This window comes from Amblyraja radiata, chromosome 2, assembly GCF_010909765.2.
Source record: "Amblyraja radiata isolate CabotCenter1 chromosome 2, sAmbRad1.1.pri, whole genome shotgun sequence".
In the NCBI taxonomy this organism is placed as follows: Eukaryota; Metazoa; Chordata; class Chondrichthyes; order Rajiformes; family Rajidae; genus Amblyraja; species Amblyraja radiata.
In genome coordinates, this window is record NC_045957.1 from 54086573 (window position 1) to 54114315 (window position 27743).

Consider the following 27743-nt stretch of genomic DNA (forward strand, 5'->3'; position numbering starts at 1 on the left):
GCCCACTTACGTGACCTTTTCGGCAACTGCCGGCATCCGTCATAGGTCGCCGAAAATTTTCAACATGTTGAAAATTCAGCGGCGACCAGAAAGACGCTACAACTCTTTGGGTGACTAGGATACCTCTCACGACCATACAGGTGACCCCTGGCGACATGTCGGGGTGTCACCAGGGGCATGTGGTCGTGAGAGGTCGCCAAGGTTCGCCTGTATGGTCGTGAGTGGTCCCCTATTCACCCAAAGAGTTGTAGCGTATTTCTAATCGCCGCTGAATTTTCAACGGTGCTGGCTGTCACCGAAAAGGTCCCGTAAGTGGGACAGGCCCTTTAGAGAGAGAAAGAGAGCCAGGATCATTGTGTAGTTCAGCAAAATTGCTGACTGACTGGAATCCAGTCTAGCCTGGGACAGATTCCAATCTTATATCTGGGAAGAACTCTAGTTTCTATTATAATGCGATCATGCTTGAAGGTTGCAAATACTTACAGCATAATAAAATCAAGGAAATCAAAAAACCCATACGCATCAAATATCTATCTCCAATATTGGCTTAAACAAGAGAGATACAGCAATCATGCCCAGAAGATAAATGTAACTGCTTGAAAAATAACAGAATTGAGCTAAGTGTCCTTCAACTTTTCTTCACAATTCCTTCATCAGCATTTTCGTTGTAATTGAATACATTTTAAAGGAAAACACTTTAATGTGTATTTAATAATGCAATAAATGAGATGCTGTAGTTTCCAAGCAAGAACATCCTATGTTCAAATGGAACGGCATTTTGGAAAGAAAATGAATACTGTGAATCTATTTCCTTATAATTTTTACCACTGTTTCAGAGCTCTTCATTAAGACTGAAATCTTGAAGCTATACTGTTACATCATGACAAGTAATGTGCTTATTACTATGTTTTTCATAAGTGACTTTTGAGTTCCCCCTCCCTTCCCTATTGTCTAATTGGATTACTATTGAAACCATTCCCATCATTTGCTTCATCCTTTAATGGTAATTAAGGGGTTTGTGCATGCACTTGGGAAAGTTAATAGTACTTTTGGCTTGTCTTCTCCTCATATGGGGTTGTCTTGATGCAAGGAACTCCAGTGAGTTAAGCATTAGCCTGTGAAGAAAAATTTAGCTTGAGTGGCCATTATCAGCAATTTGAGGAATTGGGAATGTAGTATATATGTATATAAATGAAAATTTAGTATATATAAACATTATACATTTCAATGTGTCCTAATGCCATTTGTGATAAATATAAGCCAAACAATTACTGTTTACAATTGTAACACAGGCAGATCCCAGGTTACATGAGGATTCTGTATCACGTGAACAGTCCATAAGCTGATTCCCCATATGACAGAAACATCCGTTTGTGATAGTAACCGTGTTGTATCACTCTCGACTACAGTATGTCTGTCTCTTTTTTTAAATTTTTGTCTTGTTAAATGTATGTCTTGAGTCTAGTTTTTATTATTTTTCTTTAGCTGTGTATATGTGGGGGGTGGGGCGGGGGGGAAACCGTTAGTCTCTTCCCTGTACGGGGACCCGACTTCTCCCTGTCGGGTCTCCGATGTCGTTGGGCCTAACATCGTGGAGCCGGCGGCAGCCTCTGACCGGGACCAACCTGAGGGCTCCAGTCGTGGAGCCTGCGGACCTGACATCGCGGAGCTGGCCGTCTTCGGAGCGGGGAGAGCTGTGATGGCGCGCGGCTGCGACCCGACTTCGGAGCGTCGGAGACTCCGGCCTCAGTCCCGGTGGACAGGAACATTGGGAGCTGGTGGGAGACCGCTTTTCGGAGCTCCCGCAACGGCAACTTCCCCCGCTGGAATCGCGGGGTTTAAGGACTCGGAGTGGGGCCTAACATTCCCCGGCGTGGCTTAAACGGCCACGGGACTTACCATCGCCCGCCGGGGGCTTTAACATCGGGAACCCCAGTTCGCCTCGACGCTGTAGTTGGACTGCTGGACCACGGGAGAATAACAAAGGGAAGAGATAAGACTTTTGCCTTCCATCACAGTGAGGAGGTGTTGGAGATTCACTGTCTTCTTCTTCTTGCGTATGGCGTGCACAGCCTAAAGTTGTAAGACAACTTGTTCTGTTTGATCTTCTGTTTGTGCATGCCATGTTGATTGCATTTGTTGAAACAGGGTGGACCACGTGAAGGTTGCAATCTCCCACCCCGAGATTCACTGTGATGGATGTTTGTGTAAACTGTGTTAAGTGTGGGTCTTGTGTTTTTTGTAATGTAAGACTGCAGAGAATGCAATTTTGTTCAAACCAAGCTGTTTGAATGACAATAAAAGGCATTCTATTCTATTCTATTCTATTCTATTCTATTCTACATACACTTGCTACAATTCTTTAATTCAATTTAATTATCACCCAAACACTTTTCATAACTAAACAAATGCAATACATACTGTCTCTCATCATTAATGAATATCATGAAACATGTTATCATTATACTAGCTTGAAAATGCTTTAAAAAATATATAGGAGAACATGCAAAGTCAGATTTCCTGAGGACAGGTCATATGTAACGTAGGGACCCCTATATTTGTATATTTAACATTTCCTAAATACTTATTACATTTATTTTTAATATCAATATTAGCCAACTTTAAGTTTTCACATTCTAACATCGCAAACTCTCTTTGGGCACTAGATTTTAAATAATGTATTCAAACTGTGTTTTGCTCCAAACTTTAGTTTTATTTAAAACTGTTCTTTTGTAATATGTTTCAGGAAATAAAAATAACCTGTGTTATTATTGATACTGCAATATTTTTGAGTTAATACAATGAATCTTAAAAATATTACTGGGAATTCAAAGAACAGGCAGAGTCATTCTGATTTTAAACATCCAGCTTTGTGGTTAACATTTCCTGGTTGTGTCACTGGTACCAGATATTGTTCAACATAGAGCCTAGAGTCGGATTAATTTCAACATGAAACCTTGCATGTATCACCAAGCTTGTGCCAGTTCCCATATGAATAGATGATAAACGTACTCATGTGGAACTCAATTGCACAATTTGATAACTGGCTGCAGCCAAAAATAAAACACTCATAAAAACAGCAAGCACACCACATTGGGAAATCTTATGACAATTGCATGCAACTAATTAAAAGTTTGTCTCCACTAAATATGCTGAATAAAGTAGCATTTATTCAAGAGTTTGGGGTACAAGCAGGTACATGAAATATAGTCAGAGACTCAAGTACCATCATCAGGAATCTACCTCACACCATTGAAAACCAAGAGAAACTGAGCAAAGTGAAATAAATAGATAAAGAAAATATATGGAAAATAATGGACATTCCATTTTATTGCAACCTTTTGTAATATTAATGCATATATATTTTTGCCAGGCCTAAGCAACAACAGACAAAAGGCACACAAATGAAAAAGAACAAAGGTGTCTCTTAACCTGCTTTGTCAGAGCTGGCAGTGATGGTGGTGGTTGTGATGGAAGTGAAGGTGGTCTTTACGCTGTCCTTGGCAGCAACAGTTTTCTGCTTATTTTTCATGGCTTCCAGTGCTTTGAGCTTCTTGGCATGTTTAGTGCCTTTGTAGTGTGCCCCGGCTTGGCTCTACAAAGGAGAACAAATGAACCATGCAATCAGGCTCATTTCTTAACTGTCATCCTCTGTATTGGTGAAAATACAGAACAACTTTCAATAATGGGCACCACCTTCTGGGACTATTCATGTTCACAGTTTTAATCAGGAATGTCATGACAGTAGTTCAAATCAAAATGACTTACACACCTTGAGTGGCTGATAACAGGTGCCCTTATTGAAATAACTTTTCAGACAATGTTATCAGAAACAAAAGGTAAAAGGAACATAGAACAAATGCACATGCATGCTACTGATAATAAAAAAAATAAAAAATGACATGAGACATCAAGAGATGATGTGAGAGTGCACTCTAAATTATGAAACATACAGGCTGATATATCTTAAAGTAAGCAAAATAAGTATTAAATGTTATTTTTATAATCCATATACAATGAATGACGTGATCTGGCTCCTGCAAGATAAAAGAATGAGCTGATTTCATAGCAGTGGCAGAGAAAGAAGTAGTTCTTTTTGTAATGACACCAGGCCTGAAATTCACATTTATATTCTAATCATTCTTACAATAGACACCTCTGTATAACCAATCCTAATATGTATCATTTGTCGTGGGATTCTGTTATATGTGATAAACTGAAATGACACAAACATTCATAATATATTTCGCCCTATATGAACTTGGGTGCAGATACAGGCCTGCATAAGAACGTGAACAGCAGTCTGTGACAATCTGCTGTTACAACATCTATCAACAGATAGATTGCTGAAAAAAAACTATTGAAAATAACTCATGCCTCTTTCAGTATTAGTAATAAAGAGGGGCTCATGCAGGGCCGGATTTACGTATAAGCTTGACAAGCTTAAGCTTAGGGCCTCGAGATCTAGGGGGGCCTCGCAGAGCCGGATGAAAAAGGTCCAGCAGAGACTGCACTTCCTGAGGGTGCTCAGGAAGAATAACATCACTCAGAGACTGCTGCTGTCCTTTTATCGGTGCTCCATTGAGAGCCTCCTAACATACTGTGTATGCGTATGGTACACCAGCTGCACAGCGGCTCAGAAGAAAGCGCTCCAGAGGGCCATTGACAACGCCCAGAGGATTGTCGGCTGCCCTCTCCTTACCTTGGAGGACTTACACAGTTCCCGCTGCATCAAAAAATCCCAGAGTATTATAAAGGACATTTCCCACCCCGGACACTCCCTGTTTGAACTGTTACCGTCAGGCAGACGGTACAGATCTACAAGGACAAGGACAAACAGACTTAAAAACAGTTTTTACCCCACTGCTATAAAGGCACTAAATGTAGCCGCCAAGGAACGCAGGGGCGATACATACTAAGAGACTGTGAAATCGACAGAAGGATGTAGGGCTGGGTGTTTATGCGTGCTATTTTTATGATATTTATTTTAGTTGTTTATCTTTTTAAATATTTTACCTTGTATGTATCGTTAGCTTTTGGAAATGTTTGAATGGTGCACTGACTGGCTGACATTTTACAATTTCGTTGTACATGGTTCATGTTACAATGACAATAAAGAAACTATTCTATTCTATTCAGAGCCGGATTCACCACTAGGCTTCATAGGCTGAAGCCTAGGGCCTCGAAATCAAGGCGGCCTCCGGCCAAGGCAGGACACCTGCCGTTCAACTCTGAGCGGGCCCCCCTCTCTATCTCTCTCTCTCTCTCTCTCGCTCTCTCTCTCTGTCAATCTCCATTTCCGCCCGCCATCCGTATCCGTGTCCGGGCCGCCGAGCTCTGCTCTCCGCTCGCTCCTCGTTGGCTGGCACGACAGGCCGCCTTGCACATGCGCACTGCTGTGGCCAGCACATCCTCCCCACTGCACATGCGCACAACCATGGCCAGCACATCATCGGCCGCCCTGCGCATGCGCACTGCCACGGCAAATGGTCGGCGCTGGGCACTTTCTCTCTCGCTTTGAATTGTGGGAGATCTGGCCGCCATTGCTGTCCGGTCGCCGCCTCGCCTCGACTGCTGAAAACCAACGCAGAATCACTCCCTGACCCTGGATCTGGAGTAACTCCCTGGAGTAACTCTTGCTTCTGGTTTCCTGGTCCTCCATAAATATTCTAAATGGAATTTAAACTAGAGGTGGTGGAGGGCTGAACAATAACAGCCTATTACATTTTATCTGTTTATTTATTGTGTATATATATGGTCTATGGTATATAAACACACTGGACCTTTATCTCCTGTTCTGTATTATGTTTATACATTCTGTTATGCTGTAGCAAGCAAGAATTTCATTGTGCTATCTGGGGCACATGACAATAACACTCTCTTGACTCTTGACTTGAATTTAAGCAAAAAAGAGTTATTGGGGAATAAAGAGGTACCTTAAATTTAGTTGCGTTTGTTTGAGTAACTAGGGTGAAGACTATTCCATGTTTTAATTGTGCGGGGGAACTCCATTGAGCAGCCAGCAACTCTGGATAGAAGAAATTGGATGATGTTTCGGGTAGAGACGCTTCTTTAGACTCCCTCTGGTTTTAGTGTTTTTAGTTTAATTTAAAGATACAGCATGGAAACAGGCCCTTCGGCCCACTGAGTCCACGCCGACCACTGATCACCCGTACACTAGTTCTATCCCACACATTAGCGACGCAAGTCAAGAGTCAACAGTGTTTTATTCTCCAACGTCCCAGCTAGAACAATAAAATTCTTACTTGCAGCAGCACCACAGAATATGTAAATATAGTTGTAAACAATGTTATAAACGAGAAATCAAAACGGTGTATATTTATATATGAATATATAACTATATAAATATAATGTGTGTGTGGATATATAATATATATACCCACACACACACACACTCACACAATTTCCCTCCTGGGATTAATAAAGTTCTATCGTATAGTATCGTGTGTGTAGGAAGGAACTGCAGATACTGGTTTAAACTGAAGATAGACACAAAAAGCTGGAGTAACTCAACAGGTCAGACAGAATCTCTGGACAAAAGGAAAATATTACGTTTTGGGTTGGTTCTGAAGTAGGTTCCTGCACACCTTTGGAATGTGGAAGGAAACAAGACGATCCGGAGAAAACCCATGGGATCAAAGGGAAAAGGAGCAAACTATACAGACAGCACCCATATTCAGGATTAATTCTAGGTCTTTGGCACTTTTAGGCAGCAACTTTATGGCCAATGTACTGCCCCATAGTCTTGAACTTAATTAAAACATACAGTAGCTGTAAAGGTGGACATAGCGTCACTTGTCTCTGTAAAATTTCCCCTAATATGCAGGGAGTGGGTGAGGAAAGTGGGATAACAGAACTTGTGTGAATGGGTAGACAAAAATGCTGGAGAAACTCAGCGGGTGAGGCAGCATCTATGGAGCGAAGGAAATAGGCGACGTTTCAGGTCAAGACCCTTCTTCAGACTGATGCGAGGGTGGGGGGGACGGGAAGAAGAAAGGAAGAGGCAGAGACAGTGGGCTGAGGGAAAGCTGGGAAGGGGAGGAGAAAGCAGGGATTACCTGAAATTGAAGAAGTCAATGTTCATATCGCTGGGGTGTAAACTGCCCTCACTCTGGCCATGGAAGAGGCCCAGGACAGAAAGGTCAAATTCGGAATGGGAGGGGGAGTTGAAGTGCTGAGCCAACCATCAGGTTGGTTATTGCGAACTGAGTGGAGGTGTTGGGCGAAGTGATCACCAAGCCTGTACTTGGTCTCACCGAGGTTGATCATACGCTGAATAATCCAACCACATTTTTGTTTGGAAGTGGAAGGAAATAATAGAAACTGCATTCATTGCAATGTGTAAAAAGAGTTGAGATACTGCATTATAATGTTGCTGCATTATAATATTGCTGCACAACACCGGCTAGCATTTGGTTACATTGGTAGTCACTCCTTTAATATCCAAATAAAATCTTATTTCACTTTGTTTATATGTTACGCAGTCAAATAACATTAATAAAATTTGTTCCTGTGAACCCAGAGGGTTTAAAAGGAGTGAGAAATATGCAAGCACTCTCAACCTTAGCCCTGGCCACAAGCTCCTCACGTTCCTGAGCCCTGGTGCTTCAGAACCCAACCCCCACTGTGGCCACACAACCGGCCCATGGTCTGAACCCTGACCCTGGCCACACACTCCACTTGCACACTGAAACTCTGGCTCTCTTTCCAGACTAACGTGTAAACTGGATACTAAACCATCGGGATTTACAATTTGCATGCCAGATTATCTGAGTTTTGCTGTATATCAAAACTATACCACATGATGTGCACATTTCCTAAGAATATATGCACACTCAATTTATACTACAGACAAATTATGTAAAAGGTAACAGAAGTGTCAAGGAATGAAGTCCTCTGAAAAGTACTGCCTGAGTCATACAGACACAGGGATCACATTATGCTGGTGTTCACCACCGTGCTCTGAAAGGTTTCACATTATAGCAAGTAGGCAGCAAGATTTCAGTCTGTACACAGTATTGCATGCAAATCTAGCTATCTATTTGCTATAACGTGAAACCAGGACTCCTTTGTCTTAATGAACAGTTCTTGCCTGTAGCTCCAAACCATCACAGTGCCTCATAATAGATGGACAGAGATTTTACAACTACAGGGAAAGTCAGAAAGAACAAGGTCCACATGTCATCTTTCTAGGAAGTCTTGCTGTCTATTGTTGGTCAATGGACAAGATAAGCTGAATCCCCAAAGAGTTGCAGCCCCAGTATAATAGTGTATTGTTTGTCATTTATTCAGGATGTTTTAAAAAGTACGTTGTAACAATTAATTTTCTTTTGAAGTGTGCTTTGTGTTTAATGTGAGTAAACGTATTAGCCAATTACATGCCTCTGTTATGTTTTCACAATCTTAGAATATGCAGCAATTTAATAGTGGTTAAACTAACCTGCTGGAGATTAGTTAATTATGGTTATCAACTGCTTTATTGAAAACTCCTCAGTGTAATAAATCCAAGATTGGCTCATTTGTGTTCAATGTGCTGGCATCAAGGTCAGTTGCTATCATTGAAGACCTAATGCCTCAAGATAACAAGATGTAATCAAAGGGGAAATCAATTCTTCCTAAACCGTGCATTAAGTTATTAATACAAACTGGAAGTTGTGTGATCTGTTTACAAATATAAGAATTATGTCAAACAAATCTAAACTTAAAGACAAAGAGTGCTGATGCTGAAATCTGGAACAAAAAAAAATAATGCTGGAAGAACTCAATGAGTTAAGCAGCATCTGTGGAACCAAAACGTGTATGTCAATGTTTCGGACCAATATCTCCATTGAGATAGACCTTAATATTTAATGGAAGCGAAATAAAGGATTGTGACAGAGATGCTTTATGTAAATTTGATAATGCAGGGTATTAAGCCTGAATTAGTTGTGAAGGTGGTTCTAGTGACAAGTGACATTATTTAGTATTTTTTGGAATCTGGGCACCGCTGGCAAGGCCAGAATGTATTGCCCATCCCTCCTTACCTTTGAAGTGATGCTAGGAAGCTGCCTTGAACTGCTATAGCCTTTTTGGTGAAGGTACCAGCGCAGTGCTGTTGGTGAATGAGTTCCAGGAATTAGAACCATTGACAATGAAGGAAATACAATATATTTCTAAGTCACAATAATGCAACTGGAGGCAAACCTGGTAGTGGTGGTTTTACCATGCACTGTCTGATCTTGTCTTTCTAGGTGGCAAAGTTCACTGGCTAGAATGGTGCTGTCAGTGTTATCTTGGCAAGTAAGCGTTGTGCACTTTTTGTAGATTGTACACACTGCAGCCACTATGCACTGGTGATCACCAAATTACTATTTAGATGATGGATGAGGCACCAATCAAACTATCACCTGGATCCATTCAGGCTTTGTGGGTATTGTGAATACCATGATAGGTGTGGAGAAAGTCTTGGCTCGTAATGCTTAGAAACAATGGTCCCATCCATCATGGCCACTCAAGGCACAGATTGTGCAGACTTGCTGAATGAGAGAAAATCAAGGCTCATTTGGACTATCTGCCACCAAATTGGCAGTCACATGATATAATGATGACTGACTATCAATTGATCAACCGCTATGGAGCCTAGTGGAAATCTCAAAGATGGAAAGATCCAAAGTTACTTTTCTCTCTTTTAGGCATGTAAATATATTAATATAAAACATGGTACATAATTGATTGATATAATTGATTGATATAATTTAATTGCCTCACAACCAAGGTCGGTGGTATTTGGGTTGCCAGCAGCGGTACAATAATAAAGAACACAACCACAATAGAAATTTTACACAAACATCCACCACAGCATTCATCACTGTGGTGGAAGGCACAGAGCTTGGCCAGTCCTCCTCCATTTTCCCCCGTGGTCGGGACCTCCACCCTCCACAGCCGTTGCTGCGGGCGTCCAGATGGTAAGGGACAAAGTCAAAGTCAAGGTGAGTCCAGGATCGGCTCTTCCCAACCAGAGACCGCAGCTTCAGGCTGGTGTAGGCCGCAGGCCGGCGGTCAAAGTTTTAAAGTACCTGCCGTGCCGCAGCCGGAAGCACCGCAGTCTGCAGGGCCGGCGGTCGAAGCTCCCCTCCTGGGGTGATGTTAAGTCCATACCGCGCCCGCGGTAGAAGACGGCCGCGGGCCGGCGGTGGAAGCTTCTTCTTCCACCCGGGTCCCCAACGTGAGATCCCGGGCTGTAGACGCCGCACCAGCTGGAGCTGTGCAGACCGCGGCTTCAGGCTGCTGGCTGCCTCGGGCCAGCGTAACGGAGCGCTCCCCTCCAGCAAGGTCTCACCCGCTCCGCGCCGAGAGTCCACGCTGTGCCCGCCGCTGAAGCTCCGGGCGCGTCTCCGGGAAAGGCCGCGCCGATCCTAGCAGTTAGGCCACGGGGGAGGCGACCTGAAAAAGTCGCCTCTCCATGGAAGAGGCGGCCGAAACGGTTTCCCCCTTACCCCCCCACACCACCCCCCACACATAACACACAAAGAAACATTAAAAACAGACTTTTAAACATACTAAAAAAATAAAAAAAGTTGAAAAAAGACGGACACGCTGCCGACAGGCTGCTGCCAGTGCAGCGCCCCCTACCAAAATCTCGGTTGATTTTCTATTTATTCTCTATCGAGCCGAAGAGATGTAGCTATGGAAATTGGTCTTTGAAATGGCAGTGGGAGGGTAATGTGAGGGCAGGGCAATGAGTGCTGGTGCTGGTGGTAGTAATGTGGAGAGGGGGGTGGGGGGGGATTACGATTTGTATTCAACGTGTGTAATAATGGTAAGCATTTCCAAACTGTGGGACACAGCAACAGCTGGGATGCCCTGGAAGAATGTGAGCCCTCCACAAATCGTCCAATGATTTATGATGAATCATCATTCATAGCCTTTCTCTATATAACATTATAAAATTCCTATGGTTGCACATTAAAAAGTTGAACAATTATAATTAGATGACAACAAAAGTGGTAGTGGCATAAATAACCAATGCTCAAAGTGAATCCCTGGCAAACAGATAAACACAACGCAAAAAATGGTAACCAAGGGAAGCAAATATTTGAAAATTATTAATTGTTCAGTTTCTATGTTAACACAGGATTGATTATTTCAGCTGCACTAGATGATTAATGAAACATTGTCCTAATCCACTAAATATTGGTGTATGGTATGTTGAATGCAGCTGACTATTGTCATTAATTACTACACTTCTTAAGGAAGAATGGAATACAACAATAGTAATTCAGCATTTAAAATTTACCTGCATATAAAACAAATTGCTGGCAATACGTGAAAGGCTGACCTTATCCTTGCCTAAATCATTGCCGTCGGCCAAGAGTGGGAGCTTTGTCTTTCCTAGAAAGATAATGCAAGCAGCACCCTTTTCCAACACCTTACTTTGGTATAAATTACATATTATGGGCTGTCCCACTTAGGCAATTTTTCAGGCGACTGCCAGCGACTGTCAAGTCATAGCAGGTCGCTGACAAACCGGCGACTGGTACGGCGACTGTCAGAGTGGAATATACACAGATCGTTTCCTTCACCAGCCAGTTATGCAGGCGGTGGACATGGCAAGCGGGGGGAACGCTGTCTGAGTGAAATTCAATGGAAAGCCAATGTGATACAGACACACACCACGATGAACAGGAAGGTTGACACTGTAATTTAGACAGTGAAAGCACAACGTACGGGAAGGGCCACTTAAGTCCTTTAAAAGAGTGGGGGAAAGGGGGAGAAGGGGGAAACGGGAACGGGGGAAGGAGTGGAGACAACTTTACAGAAGCCAGAGATACATGGCTGTGAAGCTCGGCGGACATTAACATTACTGGTCAGTTATCCTTGGTTCTGAAAACTACTGTTTACATTTTTTCCCCCTATGAGCCAGTCAGCACCGGCAACAACCTATGAGAACCGACGACAATCTTCAACCTCCTGGCGACCCACAACCACTGCACCTACATCACGATAATTCTCGCTACTCTCCATGGCGTCAAAATTCTGGTCGCCGCTAATTTTTCAACATGTTGAAAAATGAAGCCGCGACTAGTTACGAGAATGCAGGAACTACTCACCACCATGCAGGCGACACCCCGGCAACCTCCGGCGAACATGTGGCGACCATGTGGTGACCTCATAGTCTCCTGTAGTCACTTAACAAGTTGCGTAAGTGGGACAGGCCCATTACTTTTGGCATTTTAAGTCTTCTAGAGTCATTGTCACATTGCAGCATCAAATCGGCTGGACAATAATTTGAATTATTCTGTTCAAGTTATATTTGGTATTCCACAAAGAATGAAAAGTAATAATAACTACCAAATATGCTAATATTCTCTGCACTGGGAACAAAGGTCAGTCAATTGTAATTGTTGAAATATATTTTTGGCCATCCAGACCAAGGTTGCAATGTTTTCTTTATGGATTCCAAGAACCTACTTCACTGGTTACAAAAATAAGATTCTTATGCAAGAGAACAGCATAAACACAGCCTTTAAAATTTAAAAAAAAAAAGGCTTTTCATTAGTTGCACTGGCAAGGAGTGACTGGGGTGGGACAAGTCTCTGATTATGTCTGAGTGAAATTCAATGGTTATGTTGGTTGCTTTTCAAATGCATCAGGCAGGGTCGATGGAGTGAATGGTCAATAGATTCATGGTCATCATGCTATTTTTATAATCTATTTAATTTACATTCATTGTCACTAGAGACTGAAGATGCTGGAATCTTGAGTAAAAACCAAAATGTAAATGGTGGAACCCATCAGGTCGAGTAGCATCTATGAAGTGAAATTGATAGACTATGTATTTTCCATAGACCATGTCTATGTCTAGGAACCCAAGCTAGCCTGTTCCCTTGTCTGCATTTGCATCATTCACCAATTTACTCCAGCCTCTCTCAGGACATCCACCAGATAGAACATCATAGCTTCGGATCCCCAAGCACAATGGCACCCTGTGTGATTTCAAAGCTGGAAAATCAAGCATGGCTTACGTCTGCAATTTCCTTTTCATCTGCTCACAGGTTATGGATGCCGTTGCCATAGCTGTCTGCCTCTGTTCTGACTTTTCAGAGAGCAATTCTTTTCGGAGAGCCAATTACACCAGCGAATGTGGAATCACATATGGCCAGACTTATTGGTGAAATTATTATGGGCAATGTTTCACTTTACCCACTTATTTTCCCTCATTGGTGAATCAGATTAGTTTTATAACAATTAAATTGATTCAATGTCACTATAATGTTTTTATCTTCCACTTCATTATTTTAATTTACATTTACTAACTGCCAGGGCTGGATATGAACTATAAGCCTCAAATTACAAGTCCAGCAACTTAATCACTATGTCAGTGATTTTACTGCAAAATAGATCACTCTTTGTGTCAGTGGCTGTGGAATAATCTGGTGTGGATCACGTATGGAGAATCATTTTGTGCAGGTTTTCAATCAATTCTGATTATCTTGGCCTCTGATTCTCCACCAACTTGAGTTCTACCAATTTAATAATTGCTTACTCAGCTATTGGAGAGAATACTTTACAAATGGGTCGGTCCCACTTAGGCGATTTTTCAGGCGACTGTCGAGTTGTACAGGGCAAGCGGGGGGAGCGCTGTCTGAGTGAAAGTCGCACAGTGCAAAGCCAATGTGATACAGACACACACCGCGATGAACAGGAAGTTTGGCGCTGTATAAAGTACAGTGTACGGTAATTCCTTTGAAAGAGGGGGGCGGAGGGGTGAGAAGGGGGGAAGAGGGAGAAGGGGGGAGAAGGAGGGAGGGGTGAGAGGGGGAGAATGAGGGAGAAGGGGGAGAAGGAGAGAGAATGGGGAGAGAAGGGGGAGAGGAAGGAGAAGAGGGGGAGAAGAAGCCAGAGTACACGGCTGTGAAGCTCGGCGGACATTAACATTACCGGTCGGTTATCCTATTCTAGTCCGTGGCCAGAGAGCCTACTCGCGACCTTACCACACTCCCCCCACCCCCCCCCCCCCCCCCCTCGCCCTATATCCTACTTCTTGGTGTCATTTATGTTCATTGGATCTCTTCTGTCGAAAAAATGATGTTCCCAAGCAAAAAACTCATTTGGACTATGTTTTTTTAACCCTTATTTCAATATATGTCAAAATTTGTTTGTTTTTTCACACTTTGCCCTCTTTCTTGGGGTCTGTGAATTTGGTAATTGCAATTGAGTCTGTTTCTTAGTTAAGATACATAAAAAATACACTAAATTAGGACCATATCATCTTCAACTCTATGAAAATCACCAAACTCTGCCAGAGGTTTCACGAATTTGTTATGCTGTTGCACCAGTTTGATTGGCTTGATTTTGCCAATTCCTTTGAAGTCACTTGTTGAGTCACAGCCTGAGAACGCATGCAGTCCAAGTAATGCTGAGCAGTATTCTGAGGAGGACTGCTTTGCAAAATGGGTGACATCTATTAGCCTTTGCCTGTTGCCTCTCCCTGTGTCTAAGAACACTGTGCTGTCTTGAATGCTGTTTGCATAGTGAAGCAATATGAAAAAGATATCGCTGTCTGGGCTTTTGACTTGTACGTGGTCATATCCTTGCTCTTTGCCATAGTTGCAGTATAGGATGACTCGCAAGTCTGTTTCTTCTTGGTTTGGCTTCAGGGATTGAATCTCAGACTGCAGTGTCTCTTTCCCATTCTGAGAAGTAAGTAGTGTGGCCTCTCCTTCCTTAATGAAGATCACCTTCCATTAGCCTCTTTGCCATATCATGCTCACTCCACACGTCAAGAAGAAGTTCAATGAGCTGTTTCTTGTTCTCATCATTGGTCAAGAACTGCTTCCAAACTCTTGGTTTTTTGGTCTTTCCTCCTTTGATTATTCTCTTGTCCGCACACCCACGCCATGTTCGTTCACGACCACTGAATCTGGTTTATACATATCTGTACTGAAGACTACATCATTAGATGACAGTGCATTGAAGATTTTGATGCCAATTTCTTTGAAGTTTGCAGAAATCTCTTTGAGATAGTAGAATGCAACATTGCCATCTTCCACTATCAATGTCTTGTTACTGACAGGAGGTTGTGAGTTATCTAAATCTTTCAATAGGTAGTGTAGGCCCTTGGATTTATCAGTCTTTGCAAATAAGTTTTCTGATGTACCAATGGAGTAGGGTACTAGGGATCAGAGAGTACTTCATAATCTCCTGTAGATTGAGTTGACTGCCAGAACTGTGTGCTTTGACCATCAGTTGAAAAGCAATATCTCCTTGTTGCTTGGACTCTATAACCTTTCATTCAGATGATTTCAACTTCACTCTTTTCTTTGTTTCTGCCATGGTTGGGTTCAGGGAATGCTGCCTTTATCTCAAGTCTCTGATGAACTTCTCTTTCTGTTCTTTCCCTGTGGTAAGTACCTTTATGACATCTTTCTCAACTTCAGTCGGAACACGTGCACCAGAAGAGAGTACATACAACCCAGTCTTGTCATCTATGTCAAAAGGATTCAGGAAGCTTTTTACTGCATCAATTGTTTTATTTACACATGCCTCATTTTTCCTTATCTCAGTTGGTTGTTGATCTCTGTGTTTGCTTCCGCGATTGGTACCAGAAGTCATGTCTGCGAGACTGAGAGTTGCAGAGAGAAAGTGTGCCCTTTCTGTTGAAGTTCGAACCCATCTCTGATAAGCACTGTGATTTTCCAAGATGCCAGAGAGCCCAACACCACTACCACCACCTCAAGATTTGCCATGCTTCATGATCATCTCCTCAATTATTTTGTCAACAGCACATTAGTTTCCTGGTATGAACGACCTAGCGACACTGATGGCACCTCTTTCGCGGAAAGCCAGGGCACCAGGATGTGATTCTTCAATGTTTGCCAAGAACACAGTAAGGTAGGTCAGATAGCGGGAGTAATTGTGATCACCAAAGGTGAAGAAGAGATCAGGCATAAGAAACAGACAGTGCATGTACAATGGAAAGTTGTTCTCTTTCACAGACCTAATCAATGAGAGAGCAATCCACACAGAATCTATGTACGACAATCAAAATTGTGCGGTCTTCCCGAGAGATCCTTTTCGAACATCAGCTTTGAAGCTCTCATACGACTCCATCAATGTGTTGAGATCTGCATTGGGCATGACTTCAGCAAGTGCCTGCTTTGTTGGCGATTGAATTAGCTCTTGAAAGATGCCCTTTGATTCCTCTGGCACACTGGACAGCACTGCATCTTTTCCAGCCGTAGGCAAGAATTCATCAAGAAGGAGCCTCTCCAAGCACTCCACCGTCGTCTTGTGGCAGTACAGACTTCTGTCATAGTTCTTTCCTGTCATAACACCTTTCATAGACCCAGTAGACACGAGTCCTGATTCCATGAGGACATCCTGAAGTCCGGATCCTTCCATTTTCTATCCAAGCATTTTGAAATATGCACAAATGACATGAAATGTGCCAATCAACACCATGTGTTTCTTGTACTTTGCAGGATGACTCCCCACGAGAGGATCTGCCTTCATGCAGACACCCGTCGAAAGTTGTAATGACATATTCTTGGCCAACCTCATGACTTGCTTCTTCAGAAGCTCGTAAACACTCTTGAACTGTACTAAATTCCATTGATGGGATGGGATGATTGACCACAACCCCCCCCTCTCCCATATTAACTCCTGTTTGTCAGCTATAAAAACCTGGATGCAACATAATTTCCTCAAACTCAACAGCGATAAGACAGAATTCCTCCTCATAGGCTCCAAAGCCACACTCAGCAAAATCAATAACCCCACTCTCACCATCGACGGCGCCACTGTCTCCCCATCTCCCCAGGCCCGCAACCTTGGTGTGATCTTTGATTCCACCCTCTCCATTGAGCCTCACATCCGCCATGTCATTAAAACCTCCTTCTTTCATAATTTCACTTTTGTTCCAGTTTATTCTGTATCCTGAGAAAGATCCAAAGTCCTCAATTAGATTTAATATGTTTGGTATACTGATTTGGGGTTTTGTGATATACAGTAATACATCGTCTGCATATAAGGATATTTTGTTATTTGAATATTTTGTATTATAACCGTAAATATCCGGGTGTGTTCTAATTTTTTCAGCTAAAGGTTCAATTACCAGAGCGAATAACAGCGGTGATAATGAACATCCTTGTCTATTGCCCCTTGTTAATTGGAATTTCGTAGATAGTATATTATTAGTTAATATTCTAGCCGTGGGTTTGTTATATAATAATTTTATCCATGCGATGAAGTTCTCTCCCATTTGAAATTTTTGCAATACTTTAATCATATAATCCCATTCTACTTGATCAAACGCTTTTTCTGCGTACAATGAAATGATAGATAACTCTTGTTCTTGAGGTTTGTGAGAGTGCATTATGTTAAGCAGACGTCTCAGGTTATTAAATGAATGTCTCTTAGGTGTAAATCCCGTTTGATCCTCATTTATTAATTTAATAACATATTGACTTAGTCTTCTAGCTAGTGTTTTCGCTAATATTTTTTGATCCGTATTTAACAAAGCAATAGCTCTATATGAGCCTGGCTCTTCTATATCTTTATCTTTTTTAAGTATTAATGTGATCGTTGATTCTGCTAGTGTTTCAGGTAAGATTTGTTCTTTAAAAGCGTATGTATACATTTTCTGTAGACGTGGTGTAACTATGTCGTAAAAACATTTATAAAATTCATTACTGAATCCGTCTGGTCCTGGTGTTTTCCATTCTTAAGTGTGTTTATTGTGTCTTCTATTTCCTTAGATGTAATTTGTGCTCCCAGTTCCTCTTGTTCCTTCAGTTCTAGTTTTGGAAGGTTACAATTGTCCAAAAATTCTGAAACTTTATTATTGTCTATTATTGTCATATTGTGTTTTGAATTGAATTCTGTCTTTACTTTGTGTACTAGTCATGTCTCTACTACTTATTTCATTCCCCTTACATGTTTTTCCTCTACCTGCTAAATCTTTGTAAGGTGTCCTTGAGACTCTTGAAAGGCGCCCATAAATAAAATTTATTATTATTATTATTATTGATAGTAAGATTAAATGAGAACTTACCAGTTTGAAGTTTGATCTTTATTTTATGAGGAGTTACGGTGAGCGATTACGTGAAGAAGCTCCGCCAGTCCGCATGCGTATCAATCTTCAAAGCAATGGTGTGAAATCACAGATAACAGCAGTCGAAGTAACATAGTAAGACTTAGAGAAGACTAGAACTACCAGATGATCTTTGCGATTATGAGGGTCGGGAGTGGAGGGCACGTAATCGCTCACCGTAACTTCAAACTGGTAAGTTCTCGTTTAATCTTACTATTATTCAAGCTCAAACTGGTAATGAGTATTTCTAACCTACCAGGTTCTTATATCCTGTGCTGGCAAAGAAAAATATTCTTCAAGGTATTTTCATTTGGCTCACTTCTGCCTTCCAAGGTGTAGACTGTCCATAGATGAGCAGATTTGGAAGTAGTGAATAAGCACACCAGTATTTTAATATAATTAAATAAAGCATTTGCTTAATTGGTAAATTTGGATGTATGGTATATCATACTTCCACCATGCTTTGCTCATATTCGATTTGGCATGCTTTAGTGCAAAACTTGTTTGACTTCTTGCCTTCTTGTTCAGTGCATATTTTGTTCTTTGAATTTAGGAGAGCAGGATGATATTTATTTGTATACAATCAAGATTAAAATAGACCCATACCATGTGGAAGGACTGCTTCATTATCTAAGGGTAGTTAATTTATATTTTCTGGAATCGTTTTTGGTACTGTTGTCACCTTTGTCTGAGAACTGGCCAAAGGGACAGAGAATTCATGAGAAATACAGCACAAAGTGTCTGTGACAAATTAAAAGGGGCTTGACTTTAGGTATAACTCAGCATTGCGAGCCTCCAGAGCATGCCTAAGTAGGCAGCTCCTCTTTTTTTTCATGTAGTTCCTTGGTGTTGCTTCAACTCATTGGATTCTCAGGTAGATGAGTTGGGACAGGTGGTGCGTGGCAGATACGTGGGTGAGTTTATGATAAAGTGTATTGGTTCTACTGTTTGGCCATGATCTCTGTGTGCTCCTGTCATTGGGTCTGGAGGTGCTAATTTCCCCATGTTTCTCCATTTTGAGAGGTCACGGGCAAGGGATTGCTGTGAGTCACCAAGAGTGTAATTTTGTTATAGGGAGAGCTACAAGAATATATTTGAAGGATTTTCTTTGTCCTCATAAGAACATCCAGCTACGTTGGATATCTGAATAGAGCCATATTTCAGCAGATCATATCTCTCTGGCCACCATACCTTATATTACTACTGGCAAACAAGATTGCCACAGATAGACACACAAAGCTGGAGTAACTCAGCGGGACAGGCAGCATCTCTGGAGAGGAATGGGTGACGTCGAGACCGTTCTTTCAGGAATCTAGTGCTAAGGATGTGGATACCTGAGTGCTGGAGCTAATGTGAATCTTGAGTCCTTCCCTATTATAGACTATAGACAATAGGTGCAGGAGTAGGCCATTTGGCCCTTCGAGCCCGCACTGCCATTCAATGTGATCATGGCTGATCATCCACACGCAGTAGCCCGTTCCTGCCTTCTCTCCATATCCCTTAACTCCACTATCCAATAGAACTATCCGCTATCCATATTCTGGTTCATAGATGGCACAAGGCCCAGAGCAGTATGATTAACTGTTAACCCCCCTCTAAAATAGCCCAGAAAGCCAGTCAGTTCAGGGACAATTTATATAGGGGTCATTGAGTAATGCCCTTATTTTAGGACCAAGTGCAGAGTAAGAGTCGTGTAGGAACTACGGACTAAATTTCCGGCTCCAGACCAAGATGTTGCTGCCTTTCACTGGCAGGAATAGATCTTCCTATTGATCCTCTAATCCCAATACTTTGGGAGCTGCTGTAGTATCTTTATGTTAATATTGCATTCTGCCTGTAGTCCCACTGCTCAAAGTTTCACGTGCTGCTGAAACTGTGTTATGCAAAGGAATGTATTTGGGGCTACAAGCCCTGCAAGTTTCAACATGTTACAGGGTCGGCAAGTACATTAAAGGCTATCTAAAGTAATTATTGGTATGGTTTAGTAGCGTGCTGCCGGGTAATGTAAACTGCCCCATGCTATTCCTGGTATTTGCATTGAAAAATAATCCATTTTACCCCACAGAACCTTAACTTTTTCATCTTAATCTGAGTGAGTTACTTTTCCAGAATTTCCCTTGAATGTTTTAGTGCACTTATTTACAACAAACTAGTCTCCATTGGTGAAAAACAAACTGAGCACTAAATTTTAATCAACAGCAAGCATTGAAGATGTTCATCTGATTTTCCCTTTTTAAAATTCAGAGATTCCTTTGGCTACACTATTATCTTTTCAGGTAGGAGGGTGGAAGGGTCAGGCCTGCAGAGTTTTATATGGCTGCTGTCATTGCCATCTCGTAAGCCAATGGAAACAGAAATATAATTACATGCCTAGAAAAATACTCTCAGCACATTAGCCCACTTCAGAGCACAAGGGGGAAATAATGGTCAGGTCCCTAGCCTGAAACTGAGCTTGGAAAATAAAGCATGGGATTTAAAAGTACACATTATCCTTCTGCTTTACAGATTATAAAACAGTCTCTGACTCACCGAAACATGGTATGCTTTGGCTGCCAATGAAACAGATGGGATTCTCCATTCACTGCAAGACTCTTTAAGAATATGTATAGCAGGATTTGACCATGACAATACCCAATGGACTTAATAAAAAGCATTGGATGGAGAAAGACATCCAGCAATGAAGAATATTCATTGTGACTGTTCAATATCAATTGTGAGACTTTGAGTGGATTTCAAGGAGGTATACAAATCAGAAATAGAAATTATAAAATGGTATGACAGGCAAATTAAGCTCACTGCTGCAAACAAGAGAGGCCTGGACAATGTACGTGACTGTTTTGCACTCCTGGAAAATACATCACGATGGCATGCAGCAAGGGACTACACATTTAAATAAATGGAAGATTCAACAGAACTTTGGGATTTGACAATTTATGTTCTTAGACGACGAGTATATTATGTGTTGAGAAAAGAATGAGACAGCTCCCATGAGGAAAGCCGTTGGAAGGTTCAACTCGATTGGGGCAAAGTATATCTTCAAGCAAAGGGAAGAGCCTGGTGGAATCAACAATGCAGCCAACAACTTCCTCTGGATTGGTATACAGAGTTTCTCAGGGTCTCTGCAATCACAGGACAGAGTAAACAATATGAATGACAGAATGAACAATGTGAACCAAAACAAGGAAATTGTAAAATGACTACTGTGAAGTGAATACTTTCCAGGTATTGGCAAAATGAAGAAGCAACTTAAACATGATAACCATAAATTGAGGGAATGGCTGCATCAAAGGGATAGCCTTTAGGCCAACCATAAATGCATTGGCTCTCTGTCAGAGCAGCCATCTATCAGAGACCTCTCTAATTCCACCCACTGATCACTCTGCTCTTCCCTCTTCTCTCTACTCTTGCAAACATATTTATTTAAACCATATATTTATCTAGACTTTGAAGGCCACAATGGACCCTCCAACACATCTGAAGGAAGTGCATTCCAGATTCCAACCACATGCTGTGTAAAACGTTGTTCCTCATGTCAGCCTTGATTCTCTTCCCCTTTATACAATAGGAGTATATTATCTTTATATTTTATATTCTTGGTGTTTGTAATACTTGAGATACTTAAATATTATCCTTTATCTATTATCATTTGTATTAGCTTTGCTCTGCATGTTTGGATTAGCTTGTTTATGTTGAGATAAGACATTTGTGCAAAATAATTGTGCTCGCCTTTGTGTGTTTTGTTGAGGGGGAAGGTGTTTGGGTTCTCCATTCGAAGCTAGCTCACTACTTAGCGTAAATTAGTTGTGACAGTTATATGATCTTTGTAACTTTGTAATACCCCTGGCTGAGATAACTAAGAGAGATAATGGAGGCCCAAGATTCTCTTGCAGCCATTAGCGTAAATCAGTGGTGACAATTATATGACCTTTGTAACTGTATCAAGCCCTAACTAAGAGAAATAAGGGGCCCAAGAAGGGGAAGCCATGTGGTTTAAACAAGGGTGTGTTACGGAATGGAAAATTACTGGGGAAGGAGGAGAAAAGCAAATGCAAGTGATTGGGTATTGCTGAGGGAATGTTTGCAAGTGATTGGTTATCGATAAGGGCATGTCTGCAAGTGATTGGGTATGGAAATGCACCGGGGGTGGGACATACAGAGTTGCCATAAAAAAAGGCGATTCTTTGTTTGAAAGTGAACTCTCAAGTGATTTGCTCTTTGAGTGTTCCAGCCTCAATTTGCAAATAAAGGTTAGAACTTCTTGAAGAATTCTCCACATCACCTGAGTTAATTTTGAGTATCAGCAACCACAACAATACATCATCATTCAGGTATCATTGTCATTAATATATTTTAGACCCTCTCTAACACAGCAATCACTATTGAAAGAAATACTTCAGTTGAGGTTCTGCATACTAGTTTAGTTTAGATCATTGTCCATGATTTTATATTCTGTCTTCGGCTGGTAAATAAAAATCTAATGTACCTTAACAAATGCTTTTTCTATAAATCCTACTGCTTTCAATGAGTTGTACAGGCATGCTGCAGCTTCCACACCCCTTTTAGATTAACTTCCTATATTATATAATGCTTCTTCCTACCAAAGTGCATCATCTTGCATTTCTCCAACTTACTTCAAGTTTAGCCAACTTTTCCAATAATGTCGTGGACCAACCACATTAATGCAACAACAAAGAAGGCACACCAATGCAATACAATTCAATACAATTCAATACAATTCAATTTATTGTCATTTGGACCCCTTGAGGTCCAAACGAAATGCCGTTTCTGCCTCCATTTCCTTAGGAGACTGAGGAAATTTGGTATGTCTCCACTGACTCCTACAAAGTTCTATGAAAGCATACTGTCGGGTTGCATCACAGTTTGGGTTTATAACACCTCTGCCCAAGACTGCTCGAAATTACAGAGTTGTGAATGTAGCCCAGTCGATCGCACAGACCAGGCTTCAAACCACTAACTCTATCTATGTTTCATGTTGTCTCGAAAAAGCAGCCAACATCATCAAAGACCTGTTCCACTCCTGTCATTCCTTCTTCCTGTTCCTATCCAGCGGAAGGTACAGAAGCTTGAAAGGGCACACTACCAGACTCACCACCAGAGCAGCTTCATCCCCTCTGTAATCAGATGTTTGAATGGTTCTTCCATAAGCTTAGAATACTATCTGATTCGCATCTACCCTATTGTGGACATTGGAATTTATCTATGGAACTGGTGCGCTACAATGCTGAGAACTATACTCTGCACTCGGTATCTTCCCCTATGCTCTATCTTTTCTATTTGAGTTTGACTTGATTGTATTGATGTAGAGTATTATCTGATCTGATACCTCGCTGATCCCGGATCAGGTAATCTGCCCAACCGAGTCCTTCACTGTCCACCGTGCTGACAGAACAGAAGCATCTGGGAAATCCAAGGGTGGAGGAGTCTGCTTCATGACCAATAACAACTGGTGCAATCCTGGAAATATCAAGATGCTTTCCCGTTCCTGCTCGCCGGACCTGGAGCACCTGACGATCTCATGCCGCCCATTTTACCTTCCCCGGGAGTTCGGCTCAGTGATCGTCACAGCCGTCTACATTCCACCGCAGGCGGACACCGACATGGCACTATCGGCCCTACACGATGTGCTATGTCGACATCAAAACAAGAACCCGGATGCGGCTATGGTGGTGGCTGGAGATTTTAATAAATCAAATCTCAAGAAGGTCATGCCGAACTTCTACCAACACATCACGTGTGCCACCAGGGGGGAGAGAACTTTGGACCACTGCTACACACCGTTCAGGAAAGGCTACAAGGCCGTTTCACTCCTTCCCCTAGGGAAATCTGACCACGCTGCCATTTTCCTGTTGCCGGTGTATAAACAGAGGATAGTTCGGGAAGCGGTACAGACGAGGGACGTAAAGCGGTGGTCTGACCAGTCAGAGGCCATGCTGCAAGATGCACTGAGTGATGTCGACTGGAACATGTTCGAAGCAAGTTCTAGTGACGTCAGTGAGTTCGCGGAAGCAGTCACGGACTTCATCGCAACAGTAACCGACAACATCGTCCCCACGGTAAGGGTAAGCACCTTTCCGAACCAAAAACCCTGGGTAGACAGGTCTGTTCATGTGGCCCTGAATGCTCGCACCACTGCCTACAACTCGGGCCTGGCATCAGGAAACATGGACGTCTACAAGGCAGAGTCCTACCAACTGCGAAGGGCGGTGAAGGACGCAAAGAGAAGGTACCGAGACAAGATGGAGTTACAGATGGAGCAGCAGGACACCAGAAGCCTGTGGCAGGGGCTACGGACTGTAACCAACTACCGGAGCACCCCTCCCTCATCCGCAAGTGCCGGCACCTCCCTAGCTGATGACCTGAACTCCTTTTACGCTTGTTTCGAGAGGGGCAACACCACTCCAGGTCTGCCGACTATCGACAATACCGCCAGCGGGCTGGCTACCGAAGCTGAAGGGAGGAATGTGCACACATTCTCGCTGTCCGAGCACGACGTGAGGAGGGCTCTGACACGGGTGAACATGAGAAAAGCTGCAGGCCCCGATGGCATCTCGGGGCGAGTACTCAAGTCCTGTGCTACGCAGCTAGCTCCAGTGCTCACTACATTATTCAACCTCTCCCTGGATAAGTCCGTGGTCCCTGCCTGCTTCAAATAATCCATCATTGTACCGGTACCAAAAAATGCCTCCCCAGCCTGTCTGAATGACTACCGTCCGGTGGCCCTTACCTCGGTAGTCATGAAATGCTTTGAGAGGCTGGTGAAGAAACACATCTGCGCCTTCCTCCCTCGGAACATGGACCCGTTGCAGTTCGCATACCGTCCGAACAGATCCACACGGACGATGCGGTCTCCCAGGTCTTGCACACCGCTCTCTCCCATCTGGACAGCCAGAAGGGGGGCTACGTGAGGATGCTGTTCATAGACTACAGTTCAGCCTTCAACACGATAGTCCCCACCAGACTGGCCGGGAAGCTAATGGAATTGGGGCTCAACACCTCCCTGTGTGCCTGGGTCCTGGACTTTCTCACCGCCAGGCCCCAGGTAGTCAAGATGGGAGGGAATACATCGAAGTCCCTCACCCTGAGCACAGGATCGCCCCAGGGTTGCGTCCTCAGCCCCCTATTGTACTCCCAGTACACACATGACTGTGTGGCTAGGTTCAGCTCCAACTCAATAATTAAGTTTGCTGATGACACTGTGGTGGTGGGCCTGATCTCAGACAACGACGAGAAGGCCTACCGGGAGGAGGTGGCTGGTCTAGCACTCTGGTGCCAGGATAACAGCCTCTTCTTGAACATCAAAAAAACGAAGGAGCTGATCATGGACTTTAGGAGGGCACATCATCCGAGGACGTACACTCCATTGAGGATAAATGGGGATCCTGTGGATAGGGTGAACTGTTTTAAATATCTGGGAGTCCACATCTCCGAGGATATGACATGGGCATCACACGCCTCAGCACTCGTGAGTAAGGCAAGGCAGCGCCTTTACCACCTCAGGCAATTGAGGAAATTCAGAGTGTCTCCGAGGATCCTCCCGTGATTCTACGCAGCGGTGGTGGAAAGCATCTTGTCCGGGACATTACCATCTGGTTTGGGAATTGCACTGCCAAGGACAAGAAGGCTCTGCAGAGAGTAGTGCGTTCGGCCGAACGCACTATGGGAACTTCACTTGCCCCCCTGCAGGAACTATACATCAGGAGGTGCAACTCCAGAGCCAACAATATCATGAGAGACCCCTTCCACCCCTGCAACGGACTGTTCCAGCTGCTACGGTCAGGCAAACGCCTCCGTTGCCATGCGGTGAGAACGGAGAGGTTGAGAAGGAGTTTCTTCCCAGAGGCCATTCGGACTGTAAACGCCTATCTCACCAGGGACTAACTCTACTGAACGTTTTTTCTTCCATTATTTATTGTGTAAAAGAATATGTGTGTTATGATTGTGTTTAAAGTTTGTTTGGTTGTTTGGTTGTTTGTCTTTTGCACAAAAGTCCGCGAGCATTGCCACTTTCATTTCACTGCACATCTCGTATGTGTATGTGACAAATAAACTTGACTTGACTTGACTTGATTGGATAGCATGCAAAACAAAGCCCTTCACTGTATCTTGGTACACGTGGCAATAGGACACCCTAACCAAAAATGAACTGAAATCACTTTGTAATGTATCCAATTCCTCGACTCTCTCCTCATTCGTTCTAACTTTGGGAGCACCCTCTTCCCTGATGCAAAGTATTAATTTAATACCTTAAAATTGTTCTTAACATCCATGTGCAAGTTCCATTTTTTGGCCTCAATGTTCCCCAATCATCAATGTACGATCCCTTTTACCCATTTATATGCCTATAAAACACTGCAGATTTCTATTGTAGTTGGCAGCCTAGCTTTTTTCATAGGCTTTCTTTGGTCCTCTTAGTTTTTATTATTCCACTGATTCTTTTGAAATCAGCCTGGTTCTATCTGTGATTTGCAACCTAACATTTGTTACATGCAGCCTTTTTTTGGTAATTTAACTTCCTCCTCAACTCTTCTGTTGCAAAGACTGAATTTGTTTGCTCTTCCTTTGGTCCTCATGGAAATGTGTCTCAATACCATCTCTCGCCTTCTCTTAAACCATTATTCTGCTCTTGTTTTGCTGTCTTCTCGCTGGGAAATTGAAATGTCAATGATTTGAATGTAGTTTAAGAAAATCAAAAGTCCTCAATATTTAATGTAATTGAATGTAATGCAATGTAATGGATGCTACATCCCTTCGATCAGATGAAAATTAAATACAAACAACTGATTCTGGAAATCTGAGATAAAAAAACAGGATACGCTGGAAACAATCTGCAGGTCGGAAGAGAAGAACAGAATTAATATTTCCACTCCAGTCACAGACCATTCATCAAAATGGTGGAAGATCCTACATTAGATCTGATGATGATTCTTCAAGCTGAAATGTTGACCCTGTTTCCATTTTCATAGATGCCGCCTGGCTGACGTGAAATGTTTCCAGCATTTTCTGTTTCTATTATATCTTGAATGAAATGGGACCAGCGGTTTCTAATTGCGATCAAAGCACACATCTTGAATTTAATTAGAACAGAATATGAAATAATATTAATGTCTAAGTTGTCACATTTTATTGGCCAATAAAATGTGACAACCTAGAAATTAATATTGATGATGTTCCCAAAGTTGTACATATCTGTAACTAAAAACTCAGTACAGATTTTTAATATACTCATGATTTGATGAAAATCACGGATAAAGGATGGTTGGCGGCTTTGTAAAGTGTGTTTTATGAACTGTTTCATTCGATCATGAGGTGTGGGCCTTGCGGATAAGATTAATATTTGTTAACTTTGGAATGAATGGCTTGCTGGCTCATTTCAGAGTGCAGTTAAGAGTCAATTGCATTGCCGTAGGCCTGATATTATATTTAGGGCAAACCAGATGATGATGGCAGATTTAATTCCCAGTAGGACATCAATGAACCAGATGGGTATCTTATCAACACACATTTCATGGTCACCAAATGATTCATTTCCAGGCTATAGTGAAAGAATGCAAATAAAGTGGAGGCAGCCACAGACTGAAAGTATATTAAATGTCTCAGTAATGTTGTAAGTTTCTCAACCATCCCACTG

The 27743-nt window shown here is 42.4% G+C and overlaps 1 protein-coding gene across 4 annotated transcripts in view; it reads right to left on the bottom strand.

Annotated features, from left to right (window-relative positions):
- The window catches only part of znf385d (zinc finger protein 385D), a 332806-nt gene that overhangs the window by 70580 nt on the left and 234483 nt on the right, over nucleotides 1–27743 (bottom strand). For all 4 annotated transcript variants that reach the window (XM_033046766.1, XM_033046775.1, XM_033046745.1 and 1 more), the window contains one exon: nucleotides 3433–3595. In XM_033046766.1, coding sequence (XP_032902657.1) covers nucleotides 3433–3595 — 163 coding nt within the window. The remainder of the gene's footprint in view (nucleotides 1–3432; nucleotides 3596–27743) is intronic.